The sequence below is a fragment of the Coffea arabica genome, chromosome 6c, assembly GCF_036785885.1.
Source record: "Coffea arabica cultivar ET-39 chromosome 6c, Coffea Arabica ET-39 HiFi, whole genome shotgun sequence".
NCBI classification, from domain to species: Eukaryota; Viridiplantae; Streptophyta; class Magnoliopsida; order Gentianales; family Rubiaceae; genus Coffea; species Coffea arabica.
The window spans coordinates 9247680-9273516 of record NC_092320.1 but is presented as its reverse complement, the minus strand read 5'-3'; the positions used below and the strand labels follow the sequence as shown (position 1 = coordinate 9273516).

The 25837-nt window shown below is 38.2% G+C and overlaps 6 protein-coding genes across 8 annotated transcripts; 2 read left to right on the top strand and 4 right to left on the bottom strand.

The window, feature by feature from the left end:
• Positions 1–42: 42 nt before the first annotated feature.
• Positions 43–3074, top strand: LOC140008425 (probable RNA methyltransferase At5g51130). Its single transcript, XM_072052699.1, has 8 exons — positions 43–473; positions 707–821; positions 987–1034; positions 1630–1864; positions 2243–2330; positions 2412–2477; positions 2652–2720; positions 2857–3074. Exons 1-8 carry the CDS (start codon positions 312–314, stop codon positions 2944–2946), a joined length of 873 nt encoding a protein of 290 aa, XP_071908800.1. The 5' UTR covers positions 43–311; the 3' UTR covers positions 2947–3074.
• A 388-nt stretch (positions 3075–3462) lies between these two features.
• On the bottom strand, positions 3463–9968 carry LOC113693621 (casein kinase 1-like protein 3). Of its 3 annotated transcripts, XR_003449111.2 has the most exons (17): positions 9750–9968; positions 9582–9622; positions 8634–8703; positions 8370–8518; positions 7881–7976; positions 7632–7702; positions 7476–7537; positions 7280–7343; positions 7086–7170; positions 6882–7008; positions 6599–6675; positions 6402–6456; positions 6044–6180; positions 5596–5783; positions 5166–5472; positions 4198–4261; positions 3463–4110 (listed from the first exon to the last, which is right to left on the bottom strand). XR_003449111.2 is itself a non-coding variant. In XM_027212177.2 (15 exons), exons 1-14 carry the CDS (start codon positions 9823–9825, stop codon positions 5604–5606), a joined length of 1290 nt encoding a protein of 429 aa, XP_027067978.2. In that variant the 5' UTR covers positions 9826–9968; the 3' UTR covers positions 4799–5472; positions 5596–5603. The 3 variants fall into 3 exon arrangements, 2 of the variants coding, with proteins under 2 accessions (XP_027067978.2, XP_071908799.1); XM_027212177.2 differs by lacking the exons at positions 3463–4110; positions 4198–4261 and having other exon boundaries at positions 4799–5472; XM_072052698.1 differs by lacking the exons at positions 3463–4110; positions 4198–4261 and having other exon boundaries at positions 5235–5472; positions 5578–5783.
• Positions 9969–11736: 1768 nt separating this feature from the next.
• LOC113694185 (uncharacterized) lies at positions 11737–14794 on the top strand. Its single transcript, XM_027213049.2, has one exon. The coding sequence runs from the start codon at positions 11884–11886 to the stop codon at positions 12280–12282; it is 399 nt and encodes a 132-aa protein (XP_027068850.2). The 5' UTR covers positions 11737–11883; the 3' UTR covers positions 12283–14794.
• On the bottom strand, positions 13971–15593 carry LOC113692884 (probable xyloglucan endotransglucosylase/hydrolase protein 26). Its single transcript, XM_072053434.1, has 4 exons — positions 15518–15593; positions 15017–15117; positions 14577–14710; positions 13971–14379 (listed from the first exon to the last, which is right to left on the bottom strand). The coding sequence occupies exons 1-4, from the start codon at positions 15591–15593 to the stop codon at positions 13971–13973; spliced, it is 720 nt and encodes a 239-aa protein (XP_071909535.1).
• A 2867-nt stretch (positions 15594–18460) lies between these two features.
• Positions 18461–19620, bottom strand: LOC140008423 (probable xyloglucan endotransglucosylase/hydrolase protein 26). Its single transcript, XM_072052696.1, has 3 exons — positions 19534–19620; positions 19110–19303; positions 18461–19004 (listed from the first exon to the last, which is right to left on the bottom strand). Exons 1-3 carry the CDS (start codon positions 19585–19587, stop codon positions 18596–18598), a joined length of 657 nt encoding a protein of 218 aa, XP_071908797.1. The 5' UTR covers positions 19588–19620; the 3' UTR covers positions 18461–18595.
• Positions 19621–21682: 2062 nt separating this feature from the next.
• On the bottom strand, positions 21683–24198 carry LOC140008422 (putative aldehyde oxidase Art an 7). Its single transcript, XM_072052695.1, has 3 exons — positions 23701–24198; positions 23081–23241; positions 21683–22955 (listed from the first exon to the last, which is right to left on the bottom strand). The coding sequence occupies exons 1-3, from the start codon at positions 24163–24165 to the stop codon at positions 21797–21799; spliced, it is 1785 nt and encodes a 594-aa protein (XP_071908796.1). The 5' UTR covers positions 24166–24198; the 3' UTR covers positions 21683–21796.
• Between the last annotated feature and the right edge of the window lie 1639 nt (positions 24199–25837).

The window sequence follows — 25837 nt, the reverse complement described above, 5'->3', positions numbered from 1 at the left end:
ATGTATTTATATATATTATCTTAGCGGAAAAAGCTAATATCTAATTGTATGTATATGTATATTTTAGCGGAAAAAATTCGTTTCTAAACCGGGGAAAAAATTCCCCCGCGGGCAATCGCCCAATTGTCACCCTCGCAAGCCTTTGCCTTTAGAAGCCTCGATTTTCCAAAATATTGGAAAATTTTGTGCGAAGCCAACAGAAACCCTGAAACCCCACAATTAAGTTCCTTAAACCTCTTTCCATCACCTTCGCCGAGTCTCTTGTTTCTACGAATAAGGCAGCAAGAAATTGAAGCAAAGTTACTCAAAAAATGGGCGAACCACTTGACGACAAGGAGGAGGAGAAGCAGAAAGAGCATGAGCAACAGCAGCAACAAAGCCCAGCAAATTGTTCTAACTCTGACTCAAAAAAGAAGAGAAAACGGAAAGAAGTCGCCATCTTTGGCAACTACAGACACTACTATGGCTATCGAGTAAGTTACGTTTTCTCATTCTTATCCCAAATTTTATTTACTTAAAATGGGATTTTGAATGTTTAATCGAACTATCTGGGCTTTGCTAGGGTAATAGGTCTGAAACTTTGAGGGGTATATCTCATTGGCCGTTCAGACTTTTTTCCTTTTTGATTGCCCTCTTGATGAGTAACTTGAATGACGATTGTGGGTAATTTTGGAGTGAGTGATTGATTGATGATGGTGGTTCTCAGATAAGTCAGGATTTGGACGAGGATCCAAGATTAAAGGTCATGAAGAAAGAATGGTTTGAAGGCAAGGATTGTCTGGATATTGGCTGTAATAGTGGCATCATCACGATAACCATTGGTAAATCAATTCTCTGCATTCCTATTTTCTGTTTTTAGGTGTCAAGATTTGGCTGCAATAACAAATTGTTTGCCCTATGTTGTCAGTTTACATGCATTTTGCCAGTTGAATTTGCAGGCTTTGTATAACTAATTTTGAGTTTGTTTATCTAATTCCGCATTGCAGCAAAGAAGTTTTCTTGCCGCAGTATCCTTGGAGTTGATATTGATCGTGGTGAGTTTTACCAGTTTAATCTTTGTGCCCTTCTATTAACTTTTGCATGCATTTTTTGTTTCCGAATATGAATGAAAAAAAGTTTACCATAATGCATGAAAGTAGCTTGTAAATGTTTTCGTAGGTATTGTCTTATCATGATGTATTTGGTGTTCCACTATTTGATTAAGCTTTTCTGCTTGTAGAATCTTCCAGCAATTTAGTAAGAAATTATGAATCTGGTTGTTTGTTTAGTTTTTTTTTTTTTTTTTTAAGGGAAAGATATGGCATATGAAGGATTTTTTGTGTGTAGATCCAAAATGTGTCATTTATTTTCTTTAACTGATTGGTGAAGTCTAAATTGAGATTGGAAAAATTTTTTTTTGGGTTGATTTATGTTATTTTTCTTCCCTTCTAGATTTCTGGCCTAGGGCTAAATCTTTCTGAATTACAAATGTGCAAGTAATGGCCATTGGGACAAGTGTGTTATTGTGCACCATTTTCTTAGTTTAAGTCTGGTATTTTATCACTTAAAAAATAGTTTTCTACTCTTTTAGGCTTATTAGAATAGGATACTTCTAGCACTTAAGTAATAATAACTATCCATCACTTCCAGCTCGAATCGATGATGCACATTGGAGCCTGAAGAAAATCATGAAAAGGAGTTTTAATATGCAGGGGGAGAAAGTAAATCAATCCAAGAAAAGTGCAACTGAGTTGCAAAGTGAACTACAAAGGGACTTTTCTGGGAATTCTGGAGGAGATTTGTCTGACATAGTGTCTTTTCAGAAAGGAAATTTTGTTCAGAGTTGGCACCCACCTGAGAATACATATTATCATGCAATTCTTTGGTAAGCGTCTTCAGCTTTCTTGAAGTCTTTCATCTTTAAGAATTGGGATGTAATTCAATTTATTCTAATTAAGCTCCAGTGATTCCTGGCAAATTATATAGTTTGGTTTTCATCATATTTTTGCACTGTTTGTGCATAGATTTGATTTTAGTCCCCTACAATCATGCTAATAAAAGCTCTTTAATTGGCTTTCCATTACTCAATAAACATAATAACTCTTGATTTGTCGTTCCTCCCCATGCCCCAGGTGCGATCTCAAGGGGTAATTTTGTTCTGAAGATCAGTTTCTGAAATGCAAAAGCAAAAATTTTATTTCACGTACAGTCAGTCTCATTCATGCTTCAGGCTGACATAATTGTATTGTTTCCTATCTTGCAGCTTAAGTGTAACAAAGTGGATTCATCTAAACTGGGGTGATGATGGGTTACTTGCATTATTTTCGAAAGTCTGGATGCTCCTTCAGCCGGTTTGTAGTTTGTGTCTCATTCTATCATGCTGCCTCTCCCTAGTGTATACACATTTCTAAATTTAACATTTTATTAACCAGGGTGGTGTTTTTATCCTCGAACCCCAACCATGGATCTCATATTCTAAGAATCGTCTAGTGTCCCAGGTATGCTCTTTTGAAGTGACATGCATGACTTGGGAATACTCGTAGTGACGATAATTCGGTGGCGGGCTGTGACTTTTTACTAATTTGATTTGCTCCCAAAAGGAAAGGGAAACAAGGCACTTTATTGTTGTTTTTTAAGATGGTTTGACTCAATTTTGTTCGAACTTGTTGCAGACTGCATCAGATAATTATCAGAATATGAAGATAGGTCCAGAAGATTTCCAGGATATTCTTCTAGACAAGGTACCTGCCTCGTTGTGTTTTTTAATATTTTATTTGAAAATCTCCATATGCGGAGTAGCATAGACACTTGAAATTTCTATACAATCCTTATTGTGAAGAAAATACCTTTACACTTTCATTTCTGAACGTGTTGCAGATTGGATTTCGGAGCGTGGAAAATATTACCTCTAGCTTACCTGATAGCAAGAGTGGATTTAACAGACCAATTTTGGCATTCTGGAAATGAATCTTGTAAGAATGCATTTTCAGTTTCCAGTTGGCAAGTAATGTTCAAAAAATAGGTCGTGAAGATGCCTTGTAATTACAGTGCATATAAGGGACGGAGAAGCACAGTGAAAAGCGATTATTATCTCATTTTTTTTGGGTCTGTGCCATTTCTGCATTCTGTAACATATACTTTTTGTCCATGAGCGTGTTCTTCTCGACTCTGTTACAGTGTTCATGATTTGGCCCAGCTGCACCTCTCTGTCAATTGATGAAATTGACAGTGCAGTCTTCTAGTTAACGAACGCCCTACATGATTTTTATAATCAACGTTATTGGAACATTTCACCGACCCCAAACACGTCGTCCTCCCTTCTCCCTCCTCTCCCTTGGAGATGGAATTCCTCCAAAGGTCTGCATTTGTTTATAGAAACGTTCTGTTACATACCGAAGCCTAAGACCCTTATGTGTAACAAATCACAGAGATGCTGACCAGTGAATGTGACGAATGTAAGAGGGCGAGGCAGAGAGAGAGAGATCCCAAAAGCCATAGAATTGGACGGTCCTCATTATAATTTTCAAATTCTGCACGTTAACATGTCTATTTACCTCCAAAGCATCACTCTACCGGGAAGGATGAGACTACCATTAAATTCAGTGGACAAGCAAGAGAAGATGCAGAACTTGGTTTTCAGCTCTCCATATCAATGAGGCTGCGTTGGCAAAAAAGTGAATGAACTTGACCGCTATGAAGGAATGCCAGCAGACCTTTAGTATGAACTATATACCCACTCTGGCACATGGCATTATCATTCTCTCTCATCATAGTTCAGAAATTATATCAGTGAATACAAATGTAAGAAACTGCAATCAGGACCACCTCTGCTGCCAGCTTCTTCAGTACTAATCCCCTTCTATCTTCTGCACCTTTTAGCAAAGCCTAATCAGCACAAGACCACGATAGCGATCAATACATGAGAGGAAAGGACCTTCAGCAATCCAGTGCATCACATTATTCACACCAAGAAAAGGAATTCAGGGAAATGAAGCACCACAGATCACAAGCTTTGAGGCCATAAATCGGCCATGTGCATCTGCAGATCACATTGAAAGCACGCTTTTGTCTTCCAAGACGTAAAATCCATAACAGGAGGCCAAAAATTAAGATTGAGATTTCCTTCCATATCTGCACTGATGATAAAAAAGACGATGTTTAGCAGATTCCTGTAGTAAAAAGTAGGGGCAGTGGCATTTCCTAAATAAGCTTCCTAACCATTGTTGAGTGACATTCATTGCCACTTGCAAACTCATGGCCCCATTTTGTTGCAGAAGACAACCTGCAAATTTGCAAAATACAAACTAATAACTGAGAGACATAACAACTTTAAAATGATGATAAGTAGCAAATTTGACATGTGCATGACTAAATTGAAACTGAAAACCATGAAATCAAAGTCTCAGACAATAAAGCCTGAGTCACATTGACTATACCCAGCCTGCCTTGGGGGATGGTAGTAATCAAAATGAAATCATGTAATAGGATCGAGACTGAGAGGGGGATGAGATGCTGTATGATAATAAGAGATAACAGGAAACTGAAGGTACAAAATAACAGAGACGCAAGTTATCATTGACTATCAGTTGCATCAGTATTGGCCAAGTTGAATTCAATTACTATAGGATTTCTAATTGACCACATATGGTTCCCTTGAATCAAAGTTTTACTACAGCCTATCATCCTGAATGGTAAGAATAGCACCCAAAAAAGGATAGACTAAATGAAATCCTGATACACCGCCATTCACTGTACATGATTCCCTGGTCTCAGTGCTTCAAACAGGATGAATAAAGCATGGGTTAAAAAACCAAAAAAATACTAAAATCACAAACACAATTCATTTCTAAACTGGCAGTCATAGTATCACAATAGGGAATTTCAGATAATCAGAATCATAACCAAATCCAGACAAATGCTTAATTGTTTCCTCACACAGAGACTGGGTTTCTCACCAAAAGCAATAATGCTTACAACATAAGCAACTTGTAACCATGAAGCAAGTGAAAAAACAATTTTTGCAGCCACCAACTGCACAAGGGAGCTGCATGAATCTGTTGAGCAGAGGAACACTTTGCACGTCATTTACTTTACATCAAACTTAACATAGTTGCAGCACCTAGTTCGTTACATCTATATACAACAGCAGAAGCGAGCTCTGATCTTTGTGAAAGGATTATGTGTACCCTTGTCATAGGAAAGATATCTTCACCCAAGCTTCCAGGGAGGAGGAAAATGCCCGAATCAAGCTCTAATCTTCTACAAGACAGTCAATCAACTTGCTCTCATGCACCTTCGTGCATATATGATGCATCGCCAGATTGTCTCAAAGTGCAAGAAACAGTCAGCATGCAAGAGTAAACCACATTTGAATCTAATGCAAGCAGGTAACCATCTGATAACATTGCACCTCTGAATCCCCCATATGTTTGCACTGACACATCAGCAATCTATTCACAGAACCCAGATCGAGCGGTTGGTGATCATACATTCCTGCCAATAAACATGGAATAAAAAATCATAGGATTACTATGGGGAGAATGAGACTAAAGAAAAGGGAACGGGTGGAGGGGGAAAAAGTGAAAAAGTGAAAAAGACCGTGTTAGATGAGAATACAATGCAGATCACTTCGCAGAAGAAATGCGACGCAGCGAAGAAATCCAGCTGCTTGAAGGACCGGTACTTTCTCCATGTCCAAGACCAGAATTTGAGATTTCAGCTGATAAATTAGGCCTTGAAACATTGCCTTTTGGTACACCAGGAGGGGCAAATGAAGTAGATGGCATTTGTGCAGTGTTCAAAACCTTTAAGTTTAAGGATGTGTATTAGTTATTAAACACAGCAATAAGATATCTGCAAGATAATCAAACCAATGTTTTCTAAGCACCAAATGACCCCAAAACATGATTTAAAATTAGTAAATACGTAAAAAGACTTTGATCAAACAACATAAAAGCCCCATTGTCAGCACAATTTTGTCATCATCAGTGATAGTTTAATTCCAACCAACCAGGAAAATAAAGGGAGATGAGATGGCGTTTCAAACAAAGTGGAGATAACTCACATTTCTCTCAAGAGGATTTCCAGAAGTCATATTCCTATTTGGAGGCGATTTAAATTGCATGCGGATGCCAGGACTCGAAGCATTGTTTGATCTTATACGGTCAGCCATCTCAGCTGAAAAAGGCGCGCTATTGCCAGCTGGAGTCAACATGGAACTGGTTACATTATTAATCCAAGCCAAATAACTATTAAATTCATTGCTACAACCATTAAAACATATCCATCAACAGTCAAAAGACACTAAACCACCAAGGCAAACAGTTAAGATTGTCTGGTTGTCTGCTGATGTAAATTTCTATTAGCTTCAGTTGCCATCTAACACGCAAGAACAGAAAGATACATAATTAGCATAGTCTAACCTTGATGTTTTTCTACGTCCATTTGAACTGCCCGACTGCTCTCAGCAGGCATTGGCTGCCACATATGAACACTGAAGTTACTAAAAGATGATGAATTATATGGCTTTTATAAGCTATGTGAAACCCCTGAAGTTTCACGCATCCATCATGCAAAAAGGGACCAGACAAAATCATAATCAACCAAGAATGTGCAATACCCGTTGCTGCACTTTGCTTGACTGTGACTGCTGATATTTTAAGATAGTCCAGTCAAATATGTAATCGGATTCACACCCTGCAGAAAAAAAAAAAACTAAATAAAAATAAACCAGATAAATCAAACTATGTAGTTGAAGCACCATTTCAGCAAGTTCCTCCCAAAGAGAATTCAAAATTTGAAGACAATAAAACAAGTCAAACTTAAGTTATTTCATATTTCTAATCAAGTGAGATATCTCCTGCAATTTCTGAAAGCTTGAGGCAACGAGATGAACAACAGACCTTCACGCGTAAACAGATCACGAAAGAGGCGTTTCAAGAATCCATAATCAGGCCGCTGATCAAATGTCAATGAATGGCAGTAATGGAAGTATGATGCGAACTCCACTGGATGAGACTTACACAAAACCTACAGATATATGGATTACCAGTTCAACATATGAATTTCACACAGATGAGACTAAAATTTCCTAATAAATATTATACCTCAATAGGAGTAGACAACTTCTTCTCACATATTTTGTCATACTTTTGTTTCTTTGTGGCAGCTTTCAAACCCTGCCATGGAAGGCTATACACAAAATGATGCTTGTTAAGGAAAAATTGCACCTATGTATATCCCAGAGTTCCATTAGTAAGAATTTAAAGAAACAAGGAAAAACCAAAATAAAAATGCAGACCTTCCTCTCAAGAAATATAGAAGTACATATCCAAGAGATTCCAAGTCATCCCGTCGGCTCTGCTCTACAAATCAAATCGATGAGCATTATATGCACAGCGCCTAAAGACTCATACAGATAATTTGCCTCCAATCCAAGGAAATAAAGAGGCAGCCATTTCAAATAACAATCTTAGAGAAAACCTCCAGAGCCTCACCAATTCCAAGATGAGTGTTACAACTTGCATAGCGCGCAGTCCCTGTTAAATTCTTATTCTCCCTATGCAAAAGAAAGGAAAGCAAAAGAATAATAAGAAAATTGGTTTGATAGCACTCCAACCTACAAAAGCTCGTATAGACAGATAAAGGTGTACCTGTAGGGGATGTGCCGGTTAGTAGTTGCATCACGATATCTTTTTGCAAGACCAAAATCAATGATGTAGACCTAAGAGTATAACACAATAACAATAACATTAAGAAGGCAGCAAAAGAGAAAATAAAATCAACAGAATACCAGTGCTTTAAGAATTATATATAAATTAACCAACTTTTCTAAACAGAGTGATCAGTCTTAGATGAACCAATGCTGTTTATAGAGGGCCAGCAATTATTGTCACTATTACCTGATTTGCTTTTCGACCAAGACCCATGAGAAAGTTATCAGGCTTGATATCTCTGTGAAGAAACCCTTTAGAATGCACATACTCAATTCTTGTTATCTGGACAATATCAAGGAGAATAAAAGGAGTTAAATCCCCAATACTTAAAATTCTATCAACATGATGATAAATCCTTCAGGTTTCCAAGTCCAAACCCAACTACCAATACATGAATTCAGTGCACAGGCCAAAAATTGAGAGAAATACTCTGTAATGCATGAATGTGCACACAAAATTACTTGATTACAACAGGAATATTCAACAACCAGAAAGAAATATCACTTGAAATTAAAATAAACACCACAAGCTCACTTGCGTATGCACAGTCATTGACTCGTGATCACATGGAAGATGCATAAAGTGTCATTAAGGAAAACAAACTTAAAAGACTGATCTTATGTATACGTGCTTTCTTCCCTAAATGATTAGGAGTTAATCTGAGTTAATCTTTACCATCTGATCAGCCAACATTAATACAGTTTTCAAGGAAAACTTCCTGCCACAGTAGACAAAGAGATCCTCAAGACTTGGCCCCAGCAAATCAATTACTAGGACATTGTCATCCCCATCAACGCCGGACCACTTTATACCAGGAATGCCACCTAAAAATGAAAAATTAGAAGACAAGTATAATGAGATTCCCATCCCCCTCTAATACATTTAACAACACAAATTGTAACTGCGCCATAAAAATTCACTAAGTATATAAACACATACTTCCACCCTGAAGAATGTTGTATAACTTGGCTTCATATAAGAGTTGTGGGTGCTTAGTCTTATTGTTCTCCTGTGAAATGAAAAAGCAGAAAAATTGATAAGACAGAAGCAAGGGAAATCTTAAAAAAATAATGGGACGGAAAGAAAAAAAGATAAAAGCTATGCACATTTAATCCTATTTAATAGTTCATGTAATTTAAGACATCCTTTTTTAAACAAAAAAAAAAAAGAAAAAGAAGAAGAAGCAAGCTATGCACAGTTAATCCTGCTCAACAGCCCTTTCAATTTGAAATTTGATAAGAACAGCTATATGGTAATGTAGCATCAGTGATTTGAAAGAACTACCAGGTTGTTTTACATCACATACTGATGCAACAAAATGACTCAATTCATCACCGCAGAAATGAATAGAGCTGTAGAGGTATTAATTATGGAAGTTGCACATCCACTGGGCTGTGCCGTTCAACACAAGTACTTCCAAGCAAGATCTTCACATAAGTCCGTCTTCTGGAACAACTTAAATAGCTAACCAAACAAGCAGTTATCCCCTAGATTATAGTATGTAGGTAATAAGTAAATGTTCAGACCATTTTCGTCCACTAACCAGAAACTTTCAGCTCAATGTAACGTAATCTCAAATATACCAACTTCAACACTGTTTTCAAATCTTTTACCAAAGCAACTTAAATATTTCTCTTCTATGGTTGTTCGCACGGAAAGAAACTTCCACAGCAAAAACCGTAAAAATGCATAAATTAGTGGAACCACAAGTAATTATTCTTTTAACCAAACACCAAATACCACAAATTGATGAGGGTTTTCTTCACCATTGAAATTGAATTAGATCCAAACCAATCATATCTGCATTCCGGGACAAATCAATAAACTCAAACGGATAAACCAATTACAGCTATCAACTGAATTGACAAAAAAGAAACGAAAACTTACAATCTTCACAGCAACGATCTCAAAGGTATCGATATGCGTGGCTGCAGAATTAAATAAAACTGCAATTAGCAAGAGTTTCATAAAGAAGAAGCAGAAAATCCAGGGAAAAAAAATCATCGCATGAATTTGATTCATATGACATATTTAGACACAAATATATGTACTGACCGAGAAAGATTTCTCCGAAGGATCCACTACCGATCTTCCGGCCGAGCTTGAACTTGCCGCCGACGATCCTTTCCATGCTTCAATTGGGATGGCCGGATCAGATCAATTCTCTCTCCCTCTCTCCCTCTTTACTATTTCAGATCATGCAAGTCCAGAATATACAGCTGAGCCGAGCGGGGCTGAGCTAGGGTTGATATTAGACGACTGGGATCAAGTAGGAATCCCGATATGGACCTGTTTGGACAGGAGCGAAAATTTATTTATAGCAGATTTTATCGAGAAACTCAAACCACACAGGACTACCACTCCTGTACTATTATCATACCCGAATCGTGAAAGTTGAGGGACGAGCCAAAGCGACAACGCCGAGTAAGGGCTTTTAAGACATTTTGGCGTGCGTTGTGGATAGAATTGCCACGTGGAGAGAAAGTAGTGGAGGGTATTTTTGGGATTGAATTACGTGGGTATAGTTGACTTGCTGACTTTTGAGGAGAAATTGATGATGCCAGAGGTGTTTTTGCAGAGAGCAGGGTGAGATTACAGCTTGTAAAGCATAAGGTACGACCTTTCTGGGGCCAAGCCTGAGCCGGCATTATAATTTGGATGGTTTCGGGGTATTTTTGTGTAATTCCATTCTACACCCTTTGGTTGGTGTTTTTTTTTTTTTTTAGGATTAATTTTTCTTACGTTGCCATTGTATTTAATCTGAATGTATCTCAGGTTATCTGAATTTGAATTTAAATATCAAATTTTATACATGTAATGTGTATTTCGAAACACTAATATATACATTATCAGTGTATAACAAATTTATCATTTTTTTAAAGGGAAAAATGTGAGAAAGTGAATGAAGGTTAATTATTTTCTGCTTCGGGTAATGTTAAAATTTTTCCTTCATTTGCTATTTTGTAAAATGTAGCATTTTTGAAAGAAAATAATTGGTTAATCACAAGAATTTCAATAAAACTGTCATTAAATTCTTTTTATGTTTTCTCAACATTTTCGAAACAATCAAAAGTGTATGGTAAGCTCATTTTCATTTTTATTCACCTCACTTTCTTTTGCTTCGCGTTTCCGTACAACTTTCAGTCTAATTCTAGTCAAAGGGAGGGAGCCTCCCCATGTCCAAGCGGACCAACAAGCTTGTTCGTTCGCCCGAAGAAAAAAGAAAAGAGTTTCGTAAATAGCTAGCAGAAGTTGTAATGTGTCCGGTACCCAGGACCTTTGGTTTAATGGAGTGGACGGCTGGCCGTTTTACATCCTAGGCAAGAAAAAAAAAAACACCCTGTGCTAAACTTGAAAAGTTATTTGAAAATTTTTTTATTTGATTTATTTTTGTGGTATAAACCATTTTTTTCTCACGTTATGCTCATGTAAAATGAAATAATTAATGCTGATTGAAACAGGTCAATAATAATAATGTGTTTTGCATGTGATGGTTGGTAACTTGTGATTGAGAATAATGTTGGCGTATAATTGTAGAGGCTCCAAATTTAGCTCAATTGAGGACATTATTAGTATGTCAAAATACCTCTATTTAGATTCTGCATTTTAAAAAAAAAAATAAAATTTTCATGTATTATATTACAATAATATATAATAAAAATAATTTTTAAAATATAAAAAATAATTTTAAAAACACTAAAATCACAAAAACAACATCAAAAATCAATTTCATTTACAATAAAAGTATTTCATCTACGTTGTTGTTAAGGTAAAATATTTTTAAAACACCAAAAAAACAGTCAATTCAAACATGGAGCTATAAATGGTTTGTATAAATCAATCTTTTGTCGTCTAGTGAGCTAATTGCCTGTCTTAATCATCCAAAACGATGAGTCCCTTCCATCCCAAATTTTACGGTGAGAGAAAAGAAATTTATATTAGTAAATATATGATATACTACTATTTGTAAAAAAAAAAAAAAAAAAACTAACCTTCAAATTTATATGTTAAAAAACGAAATGCTTGAAATCAATTTTAATCACAGAGGCGATCAAATTTGCAGACTCAGCTTTTCTTAATATCAGGCGTATAGGTTAATCAACTTCTTAATATCAGGCAAATAGGTTAATTAATAATAAATATAACTCCTGCCTCCTCCGACTGCAACAGTCCAAACCGAAAGTGAGGAATGGGGGGAGAAGTGGAGAAGATGGTGGCGGTGGGTCTTGTTTGGGGCGCAACTAACGCCCTAATGCGAAAAGGGGCCATCATATGGGATCAAAAGCTCAAATCCACGCCCCAACCGAGCGCACCCCGCCACCCACTCATCAGTACGATCAAGAACTGGCTCAACCTTTTACTGACTTGGCAATATTCCTTGCCTTTTGTAGTAAACCTCTCAGCTTCAGCCACTTTCTTTGCGATTTTAAGTGACACCCCGATTTCTTTAGCTGTACCTGTAACGAATGCGACGACGTTTGCTGCCACTGCTGTCTTTGGAATGCTCCTTGGAGAAGAGATCCACGTGGGGTTAGCCTTGTTTGGTACTTTTCTTATTATCCTTGGCGTCTATTTGTGTGTGATGTGATTGTTCATCAGCTTCGATTAGAAAGTTGTCATTTTGAAGTTTGGAAGGAAAATACAAGGCATCCAGATGTTCAATTTTTGTTGATTTTGTTTCCTTGTTTTTTGTTGTCTTACTTTTTATCTGCTTCATTTAATTTTAATACTAGCTGGAAAAATGGGTTTTTCTTTTGTACTCCATATTGGTTACTGATCCTTTACTCAATATGTTGGTATGTAATCGTGATGCTTGCCTTTAAAGTAGTTGGATTTGCCATAGCTCTTATGGATCAAGTATTTTCTTTGGCCTTGGAAAATATTGACGGAAATGGTTATATCCGTCCTTTTGCATTTGCTTCTTGATCTTTATGTCTACCTTGGATTGTTTCTCAGACTAAGAGTTTGACATTCTTGGTAGTATGATTTTGGCAAGTAAGTGATCAAACAGAGGGGTATTTGTTCCTCCTCTTAGAAGAATGGTTCAATTTTCATCTACCCCATCCCCTTCCAGCTTCTTCCTTCCCAAATTTCGCCTTCTCAAGATTGGAAACAAACCAGAAAAAAAAAAAAAGAAAAAAAAGAAGGAAAGGAAGAATTGAGCGATCAAACCTTTTCCTATGGTTTTAATATGTTCCGGTTTAGAAGAATGGTGATTAGTAAGCTATTAGCTATTTCCATAGATCTTCTTGATGGCACTTCTCCGATGATGCTTCTAATGAATAGTATTCTGGTATTAACAGAAGGTTTAACCTTGTCCCACTTTAATCTCCATAGTGAACATCAAATAAAGTTTATATCACCCGATGTGTGCTGTTTGGAATCCAAATGTTTTAACTGTGTGCATTTGAATTTGTTAGACTATCATTCTGCACCATGTCAACATACGAAGTGCAGTATGTATTTTTGGGCAGAAAGTTGCAATTTTGCCTTGCGCCTTTGGTAATCTTGAGATTTTATGAGTCAAAGATTAGCTTTCCATGATTTTTCATATTTGAAGTAACAGTTCATAACAGGCTAAAACAGTCACTGGTATAGAAATTATTTAGATAATTAAAAGTGGTCATATCTGTAATCTGGTACTTAGTCTGATCTTGCCAGTGGATTTGCCATTGATGTTGCTGATGTTGCAGACTTGTAGTTGCTCATTAGTGACTACTTCATTTTATCATTCTATGATTCAGGATTACCTGCTTAAAATTTTGTCTATGCTTATAAAGTTGCTTAAAATTTTATATCCTTCAGCATAATTTTGTCTATGCTTACTGTGTACTGCAAACTTGTCTAATAACTGTCCAACTTTGTGGTTTCTACTCTGCCCTTGATTTGGAAACGTAAAACCTCAGGACCATGAATTAAAAGGCATTTTTCTTCTCTTGTTTCTGGCTGGTGGTATGAGCCTATTTAATGGTAAGTGAAATTCGACCCTTAAAGCACAAAACACAGCTCATGAACTTAGGAAAACAGGAAGAAAATGGACAATCATTTTTCAAAAAATAAGAAATTGAGATCTGCAACTTGGAAAGGGAAACACCGGAAAAATACATTCTGAAACCAATCAAAATCCAAATTTGCATCAAAATAATAATTTAAACATGTGGAATATCTCCAGAGAATTAAAATCAAGAAAATTAAGCAGGAATACATGTGTGATTTATTGTCAAATTACCCCATAAACTGAGGGTGGGTTATTATGCTGAGTATTGATCCTCATTTCTAATACTGTGCCAATGAACACTCAGCTGGCATTAGTCCATTGAATCGCTTGGTATCTTTGCAGTAGTCATAGGTCATGTATTTTTGTCTGATCCAATTCATCTGTCCTAGTTTGGCAAAGCTGAGTTGACCATATGCTGGAGAGGTCCACCAGTTGCCAGGGGCAGGTAGGGCACATTGGCTGATGCTAAGTGGCCCATTCCATGTGCAAGCCCTTGGTCTAAAATTGCGGATTCTAGCAATGAATGGTGATCTCTTCCAGTCAATTTTAACAAGGCCGCCTCTGGTTGCCCAGTTATCGGCATCCCAAAGGCTTGTGTATGCCCTCATTCCTTGTTGATTTGGGTAGGGGATACCCCTGCTCTGATAGTTCCTGTAAACTCTGAGTGGGACACCATCAACGTACCAACTGCAACCAAAATGAATATAAATTAAACTGGCGAGTGCTGCACTTCTGACTGCAGTTTAATCTTCTGAGTTCCATAAATTCAGGAGACCTTTGGTTTTAAAAGGCAGGGGAGGAAGAAGCAAAGGAGCTTAACATACACAATAGCTTTGGGGTTCCAATGTATGGTGTAGTTATGGTAATCAGAGGTTGGGTCAAACCAGAGGTAGAATTGCTGTTCCTTGCCTCCAACTCCTTGGGTATAGATGTTTGTGTGGATAGTGTAGGGTTGGCCTGATGAGTTCCCTAGAAACTCAAAATCAACTTCATCATGTTTATTGCCTGTGGATGACAGCTGCCAAATGTAATAGAAAATCAGCTCTTTTCCTGATGTCTTTTGTGTTTCTCAATTTTAATTTCAGAAATCGCATTTGACTTATATTCTGTTCTTCATACTTATAAGTTTATGCTAAATGGCACTTTATTGGGATAATGTGGTTGTTTTTCAAGAAATTGCTAGAATTGCCAAAAGTTTCTCCTAGTGGAATCTCAAAGCTATTAAAATTATCAACTGTGGAACATGCATTCCTCTGTTCAAAGAGATGGGAGAAGTCCAATTTTGGCCTAACCTTGTGTATTAAGGTGTGAGAGTTCAACTTACATAATATGCTGTGACTGTTCCAGCAGAATTGCCAGGTACAAATTTGATCTGCATCTCAAAGCTTCCAAAGAGATAAGCTTTCTGTGATTGTGCTCCAGTCCCTTGAAAACAAAAGATCAGCAGGCATCTGTCAGAGGGATATTGGCTTTAAAAAGAATTGATCAAAAGTTGCTGATGGTTTTTCTTTTTCTCCCCACTTTAGTCAATATGCTTACAAAGTGGGAAACTGCCGAATAGCCAAAAGGCCTGCGATCGGAAACTGAAATTTACTGCAGATATCTGGTTGTCACATCCTAACTCTTTTTCTTTCGTTCCCTTTAGAAAAAAGGGAACAGTTGGATTGCACCATAATTATTCAGTATATTTTCATTTTACTGTCATAGTCATTCTTACTGTGTTCCCCTCCTCTGCCCAACCTTCTAGCCTACTACCTTGATAGTAATTAGAGAACTAAATGTGGTGCAATTTCATGCATAATGAGTAGGTGATAATGATACTTGCCTGAAGATCGATCAAGGACAAGCGGAAGATAATCTCCTTGAATTGTAGAATGATGAGAACCCCAGTTGACGTACATGCTTTCATTTATGCTGCCATCAACCGTACTCGAGTGGTATGCAAATGCTGACAGGAACAAGATTAGACATATGACTAGAAAACTTGCCATTTTGATGAGCAGGCAATTTGATAATCCTAATGTTTGATCGCATTTAGTTCTTTACTCGTATTGCCTTTATATGGGTATGATAATGAAATGTTGCCTGGCCGAGACCCTCTCTCTCTCTCTTACGGGGTGGGGGTTGAAACCCTGATATATTCTTCAATATTTCTTCGTTTCATGTTTGTTATTTAACTTATATCAGGTGTTTCGAGGAACTGAGGGGAATATATCATATGCCATGTACATACCAGATGTTAGGTGCGTTTACACTTTATTGGGTGGAAGTAGATTAAGCCTCACAGATATTAAGGCTAAACCTTTTGCGCTTGAATATGTCAAAGGATCTCCTTAATCAAAGTAGAAACATTCGAAAATTATTTGGTCAGTTTTTATTAGGATAACTGCGAATAGTTTATGAAAGTGAAATCCAACTAGAACCACAAGCTATTATGTCTTAGCAGGGACGCGTTGAAGCTAATAGAAGACGTGCGCAAGTCTAATGAAAGGGACGGAGGAGGCCTGATTGGCCGGCCAGCTGCCATTGCCAATGGATGGGAAGAATTTGCCCCTGTAATCTTGGCTTGCTCGAGGGCATACGTGCTTGCCTCGACAGATTTTCCTCTACAAGACTACAACAATTACTAGACGAGAATCTGTACATAATTCGCAATTTGCAAGCGGGATCTAAGGTAGTGGTTTTTCTGCCTCGCTACATAGCTGTAGCTTATACTCGGATACTGCAACTCTAGTTGTATCTTTTCCATGCGTATACAACTATAGCATTACTTGTGAATATTGTAGCCTAAGACGTGTACATATATATGTATATGTAGCTGCATATGCAAATCTTCGGAGGCTGCTTGAGACGAGATAGTTTGTGGTCCTTTTCTTCTTCTTCCTTTTTTTCTATGCCTAAGTTATTGATCAGCTGAAATTAGAGAAGTGTAATTATAGGTATTTTTAGGAAAACGTGAGAATCCAAGTTTTTTGTGTTATGTTATCTAAACGTTGTATTAACTACCCCCGAATTTTTTTTCTCCCATATATGTAATTTGAAAATTTGAACAAATGAGCAGGAAACATATCGTCCAAATGATCACGAAACATTAATTGTATCCTAAATTTGGCGAGTTGAATCTTAGTTTCTACGTCTACCATGGATAATTGCTCTTGACAAGAGCTTGATATTTGTTTATATGACAAATGTGTCTTATAATGAGGGCTAGAGCGGTTAAATGGAACGAGCAGCTCGAAAGCTCGACTCGATATGGCTTGAGCCCGGTTCGTTAATTGTGGTAAATGAGTTGAGCTCGAGATATATGCTCGTTTAATTAACAACCCGAGTAAGTTCGACTCGTTTGTTATCCGAGTAGTTCGGATTAGGCTCGATAAGGAAGGGTATATATGTCATTTCACAATTTAAAAGTATAAAAATTAAAAATTATAGATTTTTATTGGGGTTAATTTGCACGAACTCATGTGGTTCGTTTGTGATAAACGAGTCGAGACTCAAGTTCGAGCCACATATCCCATTTAGCGAGCCGAGTCCGGACACATTTCAAAACTCGTCCGCCTAGTCGAGCGAAGGCTCGAGTTAAGCTCGAGTCGAACTCGGCAGCCAAATACTCGGTTGGATTCGATTAACAGCATTAAGTGAGGGGTTCAAATGCTACCTTCTCCATCCTCCTATTGCTCCATCTTTCCCGGACTCCCATCTCTCCTTTCAAAAGATCTGAAATTAAAATGCATTAAGCGATCAAACATACCACGTTGGGATCCTTTAGTTTTCACAAGAAAAAAATTAAGTCGAAATAAAAAAAAAATTAAGGTGAAGCAAGCAAGGAATTGTATAGTAAGCATGCGAGCTTTCCAGAGAGGGACTGCCCTTTTAATTAGCAGAACTAATAAAATGAATAATAAGTTATTCACTAGTGGCATGTGCGGTCCTGAGATGACGGTGAAATCCATCATCTAATACTTGGTGTCATCTGTAATGAGCGATAGTACGGTGTAAAAATGAAGGTTTAATCTTGCCCGTCAAATTTAACGAAGACACAAAATAGTGCATTCGGAAATGTCGTGCACTGAAAACCATACTTGTAACTGCCTGCATATGAATTTGTAAGACAATCATTATGTGCAATGTCTGCGTCATTATTGCAGAAATGTTGCTTAGGTATATCCGAGTGGAAGTCAATAGTTTTGCCACGCATTTGAGAGGTTACAATTCGAGGATTATGCTATTCAAGGATCATAAATGTGTTCTTGTTTGAACTTTGAAGGAACAGTTCGCAACCGACTGAAAACAGCCACGGATCTGCGGTTGATGTTGAGGATTCTTCTATTAGAAAGTAAATTCGAATTTATCATTTCAGGCTTCAAGATTATTATCTAAATGGTCGCTTCAAGCTCCATATTCTTGGTCGATACTTTTGCCTACGCTGCTGCATGTGAACCTGTCGATTGTCGGTCCAACCTTTTCCTACTCTCCTCGGTTTGGTAAGAGTGAGGCTTGAAAGTTAAAAGGAAGCTTGATTGCCATGCAAATGGAATGATAATTAGTTATCCATTGTTTATGTGGGGTTGTAAGTTGTGACAATGTTTTGAGGTAAACAAAAAACCTAGAACCTTAAAAGGCTCATAAAATCCAGAGAACAGGAACGAAATGGATAATGATGGTACATTCAAGAAATAAAAAAATAAAAAAAAAGAACTTAAACTCAGAAGGATTAAATTACATTCTCAAATTATCAATCAGAAGGTCGACTCTGCTGTGTGGCACCAATTTAAACACATGGAATACATCCAAAGAAAGAAAAAAAAAATGAATTAAATCAGAGAGAAATATGTTCGTATACAACAGTTTATTGTGAAAATATGTCATAAAATAAGAGTAAGAGTTTTGATCATCCTCACTCCTAAAACTGTGGTAAGGAACATTCAGCTGGCATCACTCCATTGAATCTCTTGGTGTCTTTGCAGTAGTCATAGATCATATAATTGTTTCTGACCCAGTTCATCTGCCCCATCTTGGCTGCGCTGAGTTGATTGAATGCTGGAGTGTTCCACCAGTTGGCAGGGGAAGGCAGGGCACACTGGCTGATGCTAACTGGCCCATTCCAGAAGCAAGCCCTTGGCCTAAAATTGCGGATTCTGGCAATGAATGGTGCGCTATTCCAGTCAGTCTTCACAAGGCCGCCTCTGGTTGCCCACTCATCAGCATTCCAAAGGCTGGTGTACACCCTCATTCCTTGTTGACTTGGGTAGGGAATTCCTTTGCTCTCATAGTTCCTGAAGACTCTGAGTGGAATGCCATCGACGTACCAACTGCAACCAACAAGAAAATTTTAGTTAATGTCGGTTAAACCTATCAAGGAGAGGGTGGAGGGGGAGGCCGGGGGTTTAAACTCTCTAGCTGGTAGTTTAACGTACACAATGGCATTCTTGTTCCAATGGATGGTGTAGTTGTGGTAATCAGCGGATGGGTCGAACCATGGGTAGAACTGCTGCTCCCTGTTTCCAACTCCCTGGATGTACACATTTGTGTGGAGAGTATAGGGCTGTCCTGATGAGTTTCCTAGAAACTCGAAGTCTATTTCATCATGTTTGTCGCCTGTAGAAGATAGCTGCCAGCAAAATTCACTGAAGAATCAGCTCTTTAATTTGCTGATGTGATTTAGATATGAGCCTGTATTTTAGTTGCACAGTATGCATTTCACTAGCATATGCCAATTCTGGAATTTAGCAAGTTTTCCTTCAATAAATTGCTTGAGCAATCCTCTATTAAAAAAAAATAAAAAAGAGAGAGACGGAAGAATTCCATCTTTTTGCTAAGTTGTGAGAGAGCTGCACTTACATAGTATGCAGTGACTGTTCCAGCAGAGTTTCCGGGTACGAATTTGATCAGCATCTCAATGCTTCCAAATAGAAATGTTTTCTTCGATTGTGCTCCTGTCCCTGGAAAACAAAAACACAGCTGTCATCTTTATTGGACGGATGTTGTCATCTTTGGGAAGCATCTTTATCAATACCACAGAGGCCGATTGTTTGATCCAAACATCTTCTGTGGTTGCTTTAATCTTATCCTCAAGCAATAGAAACCTTCCATCATCATCTTCTTGCTCCAAAACTTTTTTTGTTTCTTAACCAATAAGATTGATAGAACACTTGATATTATTCAAAAGTACAAGTAGTGCACTTTCATGCATAATGAATGTAGGTCAGAATGATACTTGCCTGAAGATTGATCAAGGACAAGCGCAAGATCATCTCCTTGAATTGCCGTATGCTGAGCGCCCCAGCTGATGTACATGCTCTTTATTATGCTTCCATTTACTGCACTTGAATGAAATGCGAATGCTGAGAGGAAAAGGGCCACGCAGAGAACTCGAAAACATGCCATGTTGATGAATGATGACCAGTGATCAATACGTTCTTTTATTGATCTCTTAATTGTCCCCTTACTTGGCTTGCATTTTGTAATTTACGCCTACTGGTTTTATATAGGCTATGATCGATCAAATAATGCCTGGCTCACCACGTCTAACTGGAAAATTGCTCGTGCAGGCCTTGGGATTAATCTTAGATATTAAAAAAAAAAAAAAAAGGCTTCTTAGTGGCTGTCACGATGTTATTTTCAACAATCAGAAAAAGTCTGCCCTTACACGCCTGAATCTGAGAGGAACCGAGGGGGAAAATCAAGAATTTCAATATTTTTATGCATATAAATTAATTAAGTACCTTTGAAGACTTTTATGCACAGAGTCTTGTAGAAATAATCGTAGAATTACTTCAAAACATTTTGCTATAGTATATAGAGAGAGTCTGAAGATGAAACGCGGAATCTGGATTGTAGAAATAGAAACATTCTAGTCTTAAGAGGAATGTTTTGGGGTTAGCTGTTAATATAAAATTTTAAAGTCGAAACTCAGGTACAACTAGAAACTGTATGCCTTAGGTGGGAAACGCTTCTTAATCTTAGGTAGGAGACGTGCCAGGGCCTAATGAAAAGTGAAGGAATGAGGGTGTTTCGGCCAGCTGGAGTTTACCCCAGGGAAGAGGTTGCATTTCCAAGAGGGACGCCTGCAAGCCAATGGTTTTCTGCCTCTTCAGCTGTATAAATCAGCTTGTCCTCGGACACTTTAGACTTCTTTTTTTTTTTTTTTTTTTCATCTTTTCTTTGCTGTCTCTTAACTACATACTCGCAATTGTAGCCTAAAGATGTCGTGCGTAATTATGTACGTTTTTTTTTTCTTTTCCAAGTCAGCTCAATCATTCGAAAAGAAAAGCTTATTAACAAGTAAGTTTGCTTTGTACATGCGCTTTCTAAATTTAGCTTCCAGAAAAAGGAGAAAGCAAGGAAGGATTTCAAAGAGCAAGGCTTAGCATTGAACTCCCTTACTAAGACAAAACTTAAAGACTGTTTGTTTCTTTATCATAAGTAGCAGTAGTAATGCAGCAGCAGGCAGTTACGGTTCTAGTTACCAATTAAGTTGACTTGATTCTATCTATCCTAGCTTGCATTATTCTCTTTTTTTTAAAAAAAAAAAAAAAAAGAAAACCGAAGGATGTTCTTTTCTTTGAGATGAATTATATTTGATCTCCAGCTAATATGTCCCTTTCAAGCCGTGTTGCTCTGGCCGGATGGCAACCCTGATCAGTCAAAAGGATCTTACTAATTCCTAACAGAAACTTCTGGGAACATATAGTTTTGTCATATTCTTCTATTGGAAGTTTCAACTAACCCTTGGGTGATTGACTTCAAATTAAACCTCAAATAATTTTTGTTGAGAGAAAAAGGTTTATATCTGATCATGCATCAAGGGCTGGCTTGTGACTCTGTAGTATGTACCCTCAAACAATTTTTCATGCAATGGGATGAAATGGCGAATGCTTCTCTGGGCCTTTGATTTGCCAAAACGGAGAGCGTAAGACTAATATTTATCCCTAGCCGAGAGCCTTCTTTTTCTATCTGTTGGAATAAAAAAGATACCGAAGTTTATGGCTGTGACAATGGGCGACCAATAAGAAGATGAATCTCTACTCAAGAGAAGATAAATATCTTCACAAGAGAGGACCATATTGTTACAATGCTATTTATATATATTAAAGCTCTAAGCCTACATGATGTGCACCCACATTCCACGGCTTGGCACCCCGCGGTGAACAACAAAGAGCATATAGTACCCTGGAGGAGCAATCTTGCCGGACGGTGGTGCCACCGCCGTGATTTGCTGATTTGTCACCTGGGTCAGCCCCAAAACCAGCAATCTCTGGCTCTGAGAAAACCCATGGGTGGTGAATGGTGGTGGGTACATGGTCACCTTGATGTCAGACGCATCAACTTGATCATCCAAATTAATATTGACCACGAACTGTTGACCATATTTCAATTCTTTATCAGATGCATCTTCAACAATTACAGGCCTGTGCTTATCAAGCTCAGGAGCCAAGTAAGGCGGTGTGAACTTCTCCACCCTCAATTCAGTAGGATACTTGACGTTGAAAGTGTAAAATTGGTGGGGATTGCTGCCCGCAACCAAGATCTTTCCATCTATCAACAACGCAGAAGTGGAGTGGTACATTCTCGCAATGTGCGTGGGCTTCAATGTCTTGAATCTCTTCCCTTTGGCTGCACTGGGACGATAGAGCACTGGCGTAAAGTTGGCATCATCTGCAGATTCCCATGCAGAGGTTCCTGCCTTTGCACCATTAAGCATCAGCACATCTCCCGTTGGAAGAAGCAAGGCATCGCCCATGGTTCTTCTTGATGGCATGATTTCCTTATCCCAGTCAGCATTTTCTTGGGTAAGGCTGAGTCTGTTGCAGTCGTTCAATGCTGGCAAGAATTTTCTGGGAGGGTTTTCGGAGTACTTGAAAGCATCAGGGGCATTACCACCACAAACCATGACTTCAACGTCCACGTTATGGGAGCCATCTGCTGAAAGTTGGAGGGGCAAAAGCACGGACATTCCTGAAACAGGGTAGTTCCTGGATCCACCGGCCAACTCGGGGAGCTGTCGGATGGTCTCGCCGGTGTAGGGGTTGAGAATGATGGATTTGGAATTTGCAAAGACGTAGACGTTGCCATCAGGGAGCAAGTAAACAAATGGATAGAGATTGTTCTCTTTCTCATCTCTGGTCTCCCTAAGGAAAGGGAGTTGAAAGAGTCTTGGCTCGAATTGCAATTGGTTTTGCGGAACGATTTCATAGCTGAAAACATCACGTCCTCCGACCAGCAAAAAACTACCATCTTCTAGGGTTTGCTGACCCGAATACCTGTAATTATTACGAGGAATTAATTAACGAAACAGTTATTCACTTCTGTAACATGAACGAACACAAATCCTTTGAAGGAAAAATAAGAGAGAGAGAGAGAGAAGATCATTCATAAATATTTATACCATCTGTTTTCCGCAAGGGCAACTTGGTTTTCCTGAAATTCACAGTTATCGCAGGAAGTGTAAGTTCTAACAGCTCTCAGTGCTTCAATGGCTCCCCCAGTGCTGATTACCTCTCCATTGGCAGCCAATCCTCCTGATGAGCACCAGGGATCGAACGAAAACTGAAAAAGAAGATAAGACCATTTAAATAGGAAGTTAGAGAGCACCTCTTTTTTTCTTTTTTTTTTAAATTGTAATCTGTTTTCATTTTCAGTTTTTGTGCCATGGGTCATTTAATTTTTTTATATAGGCTAGTAAACTACTGCTGCTAGCACTATATAAGTACTTTTAATGCACTCTTTACACTAGCTCCATCCATCCAAGTATCATTATTGTTAATTGTGGATTGTGCATGATGGATGAGGTAAGATGTTTATAGCAAGGAACACTAACGTATGAAGGGAATATTATGCGTAATTTCATGTCACGCCGGTAAAATGTGTATCGCGTAATTAAGCGGACGAATTTATTTTTTGCATGCATGAGTATATTGAGTAGCAGCATGCATTTGAGCATGAGGTAAAGGGATATGGACCTCAATTTTAAGCTGGTAAAAAATCAAGACACAAACGAAAACAAACCTTCAATGGCCTGACGGATCCAGTCTCAGTATCATATTCTACCGCATGAGCGTAGCAGTCGATTAGACTGGCATTGTTGAAATTTGGGTGACAATATGGAGGGTCGAACTGAAGTCCGGAAGGGCCAAGGTTGGTGGTGTCAAACCACACGGCTTTGTTGTTAGGCAGCAACTGGAACTGCATGGCTGAAACTCCAGCATTTTCAGAATGAATCTCCCAACGACCTCGGAAATTTGTAAGGAATTCGGGTTTCTTGCCAGAGGGCTGTTGGGTGCCACCCGGAGGTTGCTGGAAGCCATCAAAGTTACCGCCATCTTGGCCTCCAAAACCAAATTGAATGCTGCCGAAGGGATTTCTTATGCCAAGGGAGAAGCCATGCTTTTGGACTTGGTTGATGGGTGTCCCGGCAAAGGCGCCAAGGAACACAAGGGGAAGAACAAGAAAGGCTTTGAACAGAACAGCCATGAATTCCAAAATCCCCAATATCGGAGAATGCCCTTTCACGGCTTCCGTGAAATATTTGTCTCCCTCTGCATGTCTCAATTTATAGGCCTGGCGCTTGTATGAGGAGTGTCAAATGTGTCGATTAGAGACAGAATATTTGAAGTGCATTCCCAAATAAAGCCATATCCTAGTACAAAAATCTCAATTCTACTATTCCCCCCCCCCCTTTTTTTTTAAAAAAATTTCTCTTTTTCAAAGTGAAAATTTTGTACTAAAATCTCAAAAAAACAATATATATTACTATAAGTAATATTTAGCTGTTAGTGGCATGATACCATACAAAAAATAATGTACCGTGCAGAATCTGTGGTATGGAATTTGTTCTTTAGGAGGAATGTGAGTTTTGGTCGGTGCACCCAAACCCCTTTTTTTTTTCTTTTTTTTTTTTTGTGGGGTTGGAAAAAGTTTAGCGTGGCACTACGGTGATTTTGGTGAAAAGTAGGAGCCTTCTTTGAATGAGATGGTTTAGTGCTGCTTTTCACGCATAAAGAGGATGGCCGTTAACTTGTAACAGGGGACGGGAAGTAAAATTGTTTGTTATTTAAGCAAATAAAACGGGTGGACTAACAAGTGTCTGGCTCAATATGCCAAGGCCGGACTAACAAGCCCTCCGGGTTGACGTGCCTTTTGTCTTCCACTCTATATTTGGGTCTGGATTGGACTGGACTTAATGCTGAAATCTCACATCGGAGTTAGTATCAATCAATTTGGGCCACAGGATAGTTTGAACGGCAAATCATATCCATAAAACAGTGTATTAAAAAACAAAAAAAGAAAAAAGAAGAAGAGTTCCAACTCTCAAATCTTTGAATTTTCCCTTTCCCTATTATAAGACTTCGAATCTTGCATGCAAAAAATAAAAAATGTAATGCTCATCAAGATTTCGGTGATGCTGAAGATTTCATCACTTCCATTGCGGAGATTGGCTTTGTCAATACGGTTGTACATTGCATGATAATGTAGTGATCTGAAAGTTGGCTAGAATCCAGAAGGAGCTGAATGTGTATGCAGAAAATAACTTATAAAAACTAAAACAATTGGAGATGAGAAATGCAAGTAGAATTGGCCAGCAGTTGAGGTTAGATGAGAAAATTTTCTTTCCTTTCGATTGGTCTTGTATCATAACGCAATTTTCCGCGGATGACTATTAGCGCCTTCAAGGGGAGATATCTGAAGGTTAATGCAAAAAGCCCGTTAGCAGCAGCAGCAGCAGCGCGGCTGGAAGTCTGGTGGTGGTAATATACATCTTCTGGCCGTGTTGTAGCTACAATCCCTAGTTCTTAGGAGTCAAGATAAGGTCTTATCCTTGGTATTTGTCATGATAAGTTGATGAGTGGGCAAGATGTCATACTAAGATAAGTTGATAAGTGGGCAAGATGTCAAAAGGGAGACATGAGTTCTTGGTAGCAGCAAGGAATTCTGCAGGCTGCATTTGGATGAATTGACAGATTTGATAAAAGATTTGAAAATCTTTTAATTCTCTTTCTTTCAACTGTTTAGGCTATTTAGAAGGTATTTAAGCTTATAAATCATACAAATTCAAATGTTTATTGATCAAATGTTTGGTCAACTTTTTCAATCCAAATGATGCCTAAAACATTTTGGTCCCATGAGCAATGACGGAGCCAAGAGG

Excerpts from the sequence above, each read along its gene's own strand:
- LOC140008425 (XM_072052699.1), top strand. The coding sequence starts at position 312 with ATGGGCGAACCACTTGACGACAAGGAGGAGGAGAAGCAGAAAGAGCAT. Across the intron at positions 2,331-2,411 it reads TCTGGATGCTCCTTCAGCCG|GGTGGTGTTTTTATCCTCGA; the intron begins GTTTGTAGTTTG and ends TTTATTAACCAG. Across the intron at positions 2,478-2,651 it reads AGAATCGTCTAGTGTCCCAG|ACTGCATCAGATAATTATCA; the intron begins GTATGCTCTTTT and ends AACTTGTTGCAG.
- LOC113693621 (XM_027212177.2), bottom strand. The coding sequence starts at position 9,825 with ATGGAAAGGATCGTCGGCGGCAAGTTCAAGCTCGGCCGGAAGATCGGT. Across the intron at positions 7,009-7,085 it reads AGTTGTCTACTCCTATTGAG|GTTTTGTGTAAGTCTCATCC; the intron begins GTATAATATTTA and ends ATATATCTGTAG. Across the intron at positions 6,181-6,401 it reads GGACGTAGAAAAACATCAAG|CTGGCAATAGCGCGCCTTTT; the intron begins GTTAGACTATGC and ends TGTTGACTCCAG.
- LOC113694185 (XM_027213049.2), top strand. The coding sequence starts at position 11,884 with ATGGGGGGAGAAGTGGAGAAGATGGTGGCGGTGGGTCTTGTTTGGGGC.
- LOC113692884 (XM_072053434.1), bottom strand. The coding sequence starts at position 15,593 with ATGTACGTCAACTGGGGTTCTCATCATTCTACAATTCAAGGAGATTAT. Across the intron at positions 15,118-15,517 it reads TGTCCTTGATCGATCTTCAG|GGACTGGAGCACAATCACAG; the intron begins GCAAGTATCATT and ends TTTGTTTTCAAG. Across the intron at positions 14,380-14,576 it reads GAACAGCAATTCTACCTCTG|TTGGTACGTTGATGGTGTCC; the intron begins GTTTGACCCAAC and ends TTTTGGTTGCAG.
- LOC140008423 (XM_072052696.1), bottom strand. The coding sequence starts at position 19,587 with ATGCTGATCAAATTCGTACCCGGAAACTCTGCTGGAACAGTCACTGCA. Across the intron at positions 19,304-19,533 it reads GAACAGTCACTGCATACTAT|CTATCTTCTACAGGCGACAA; the intron begins GTAAGTGCAGCT and ends TTTTGCTGGCAG. Across the intron at positions 19,005-19,109 it reads TGGAACAAGAATGCCATTGT|TTGGTACGTCGATGGCATTC; the intron begins GTACGTTAAACT and ends TGTTGGTTGCAG.
- LOC140008422 (XM_072052695.1), bottom strand. The coding sequence starts at position 24,165 with ATGGCTGTTCTGTTCAAAGCCTTTCTTGTTCTTCCCCTTGTGTTCCTT. Across the intron at positions 23,242-23,700 it reads GATCCGTCAGGCCATTGAAG|TTTTCGTTCGATCCCTGGTG; the intron begins GTTTGTTTTCGT and ends CTTCTTTTTCAG. Across the intron at positions 22,956-23,080 it reads GCCCTTGCGGAAAACAGATG|GTATTCGGGTCAGCAAACCC; the intron begins GTATAAATATTT and ends TAATAATTACAG.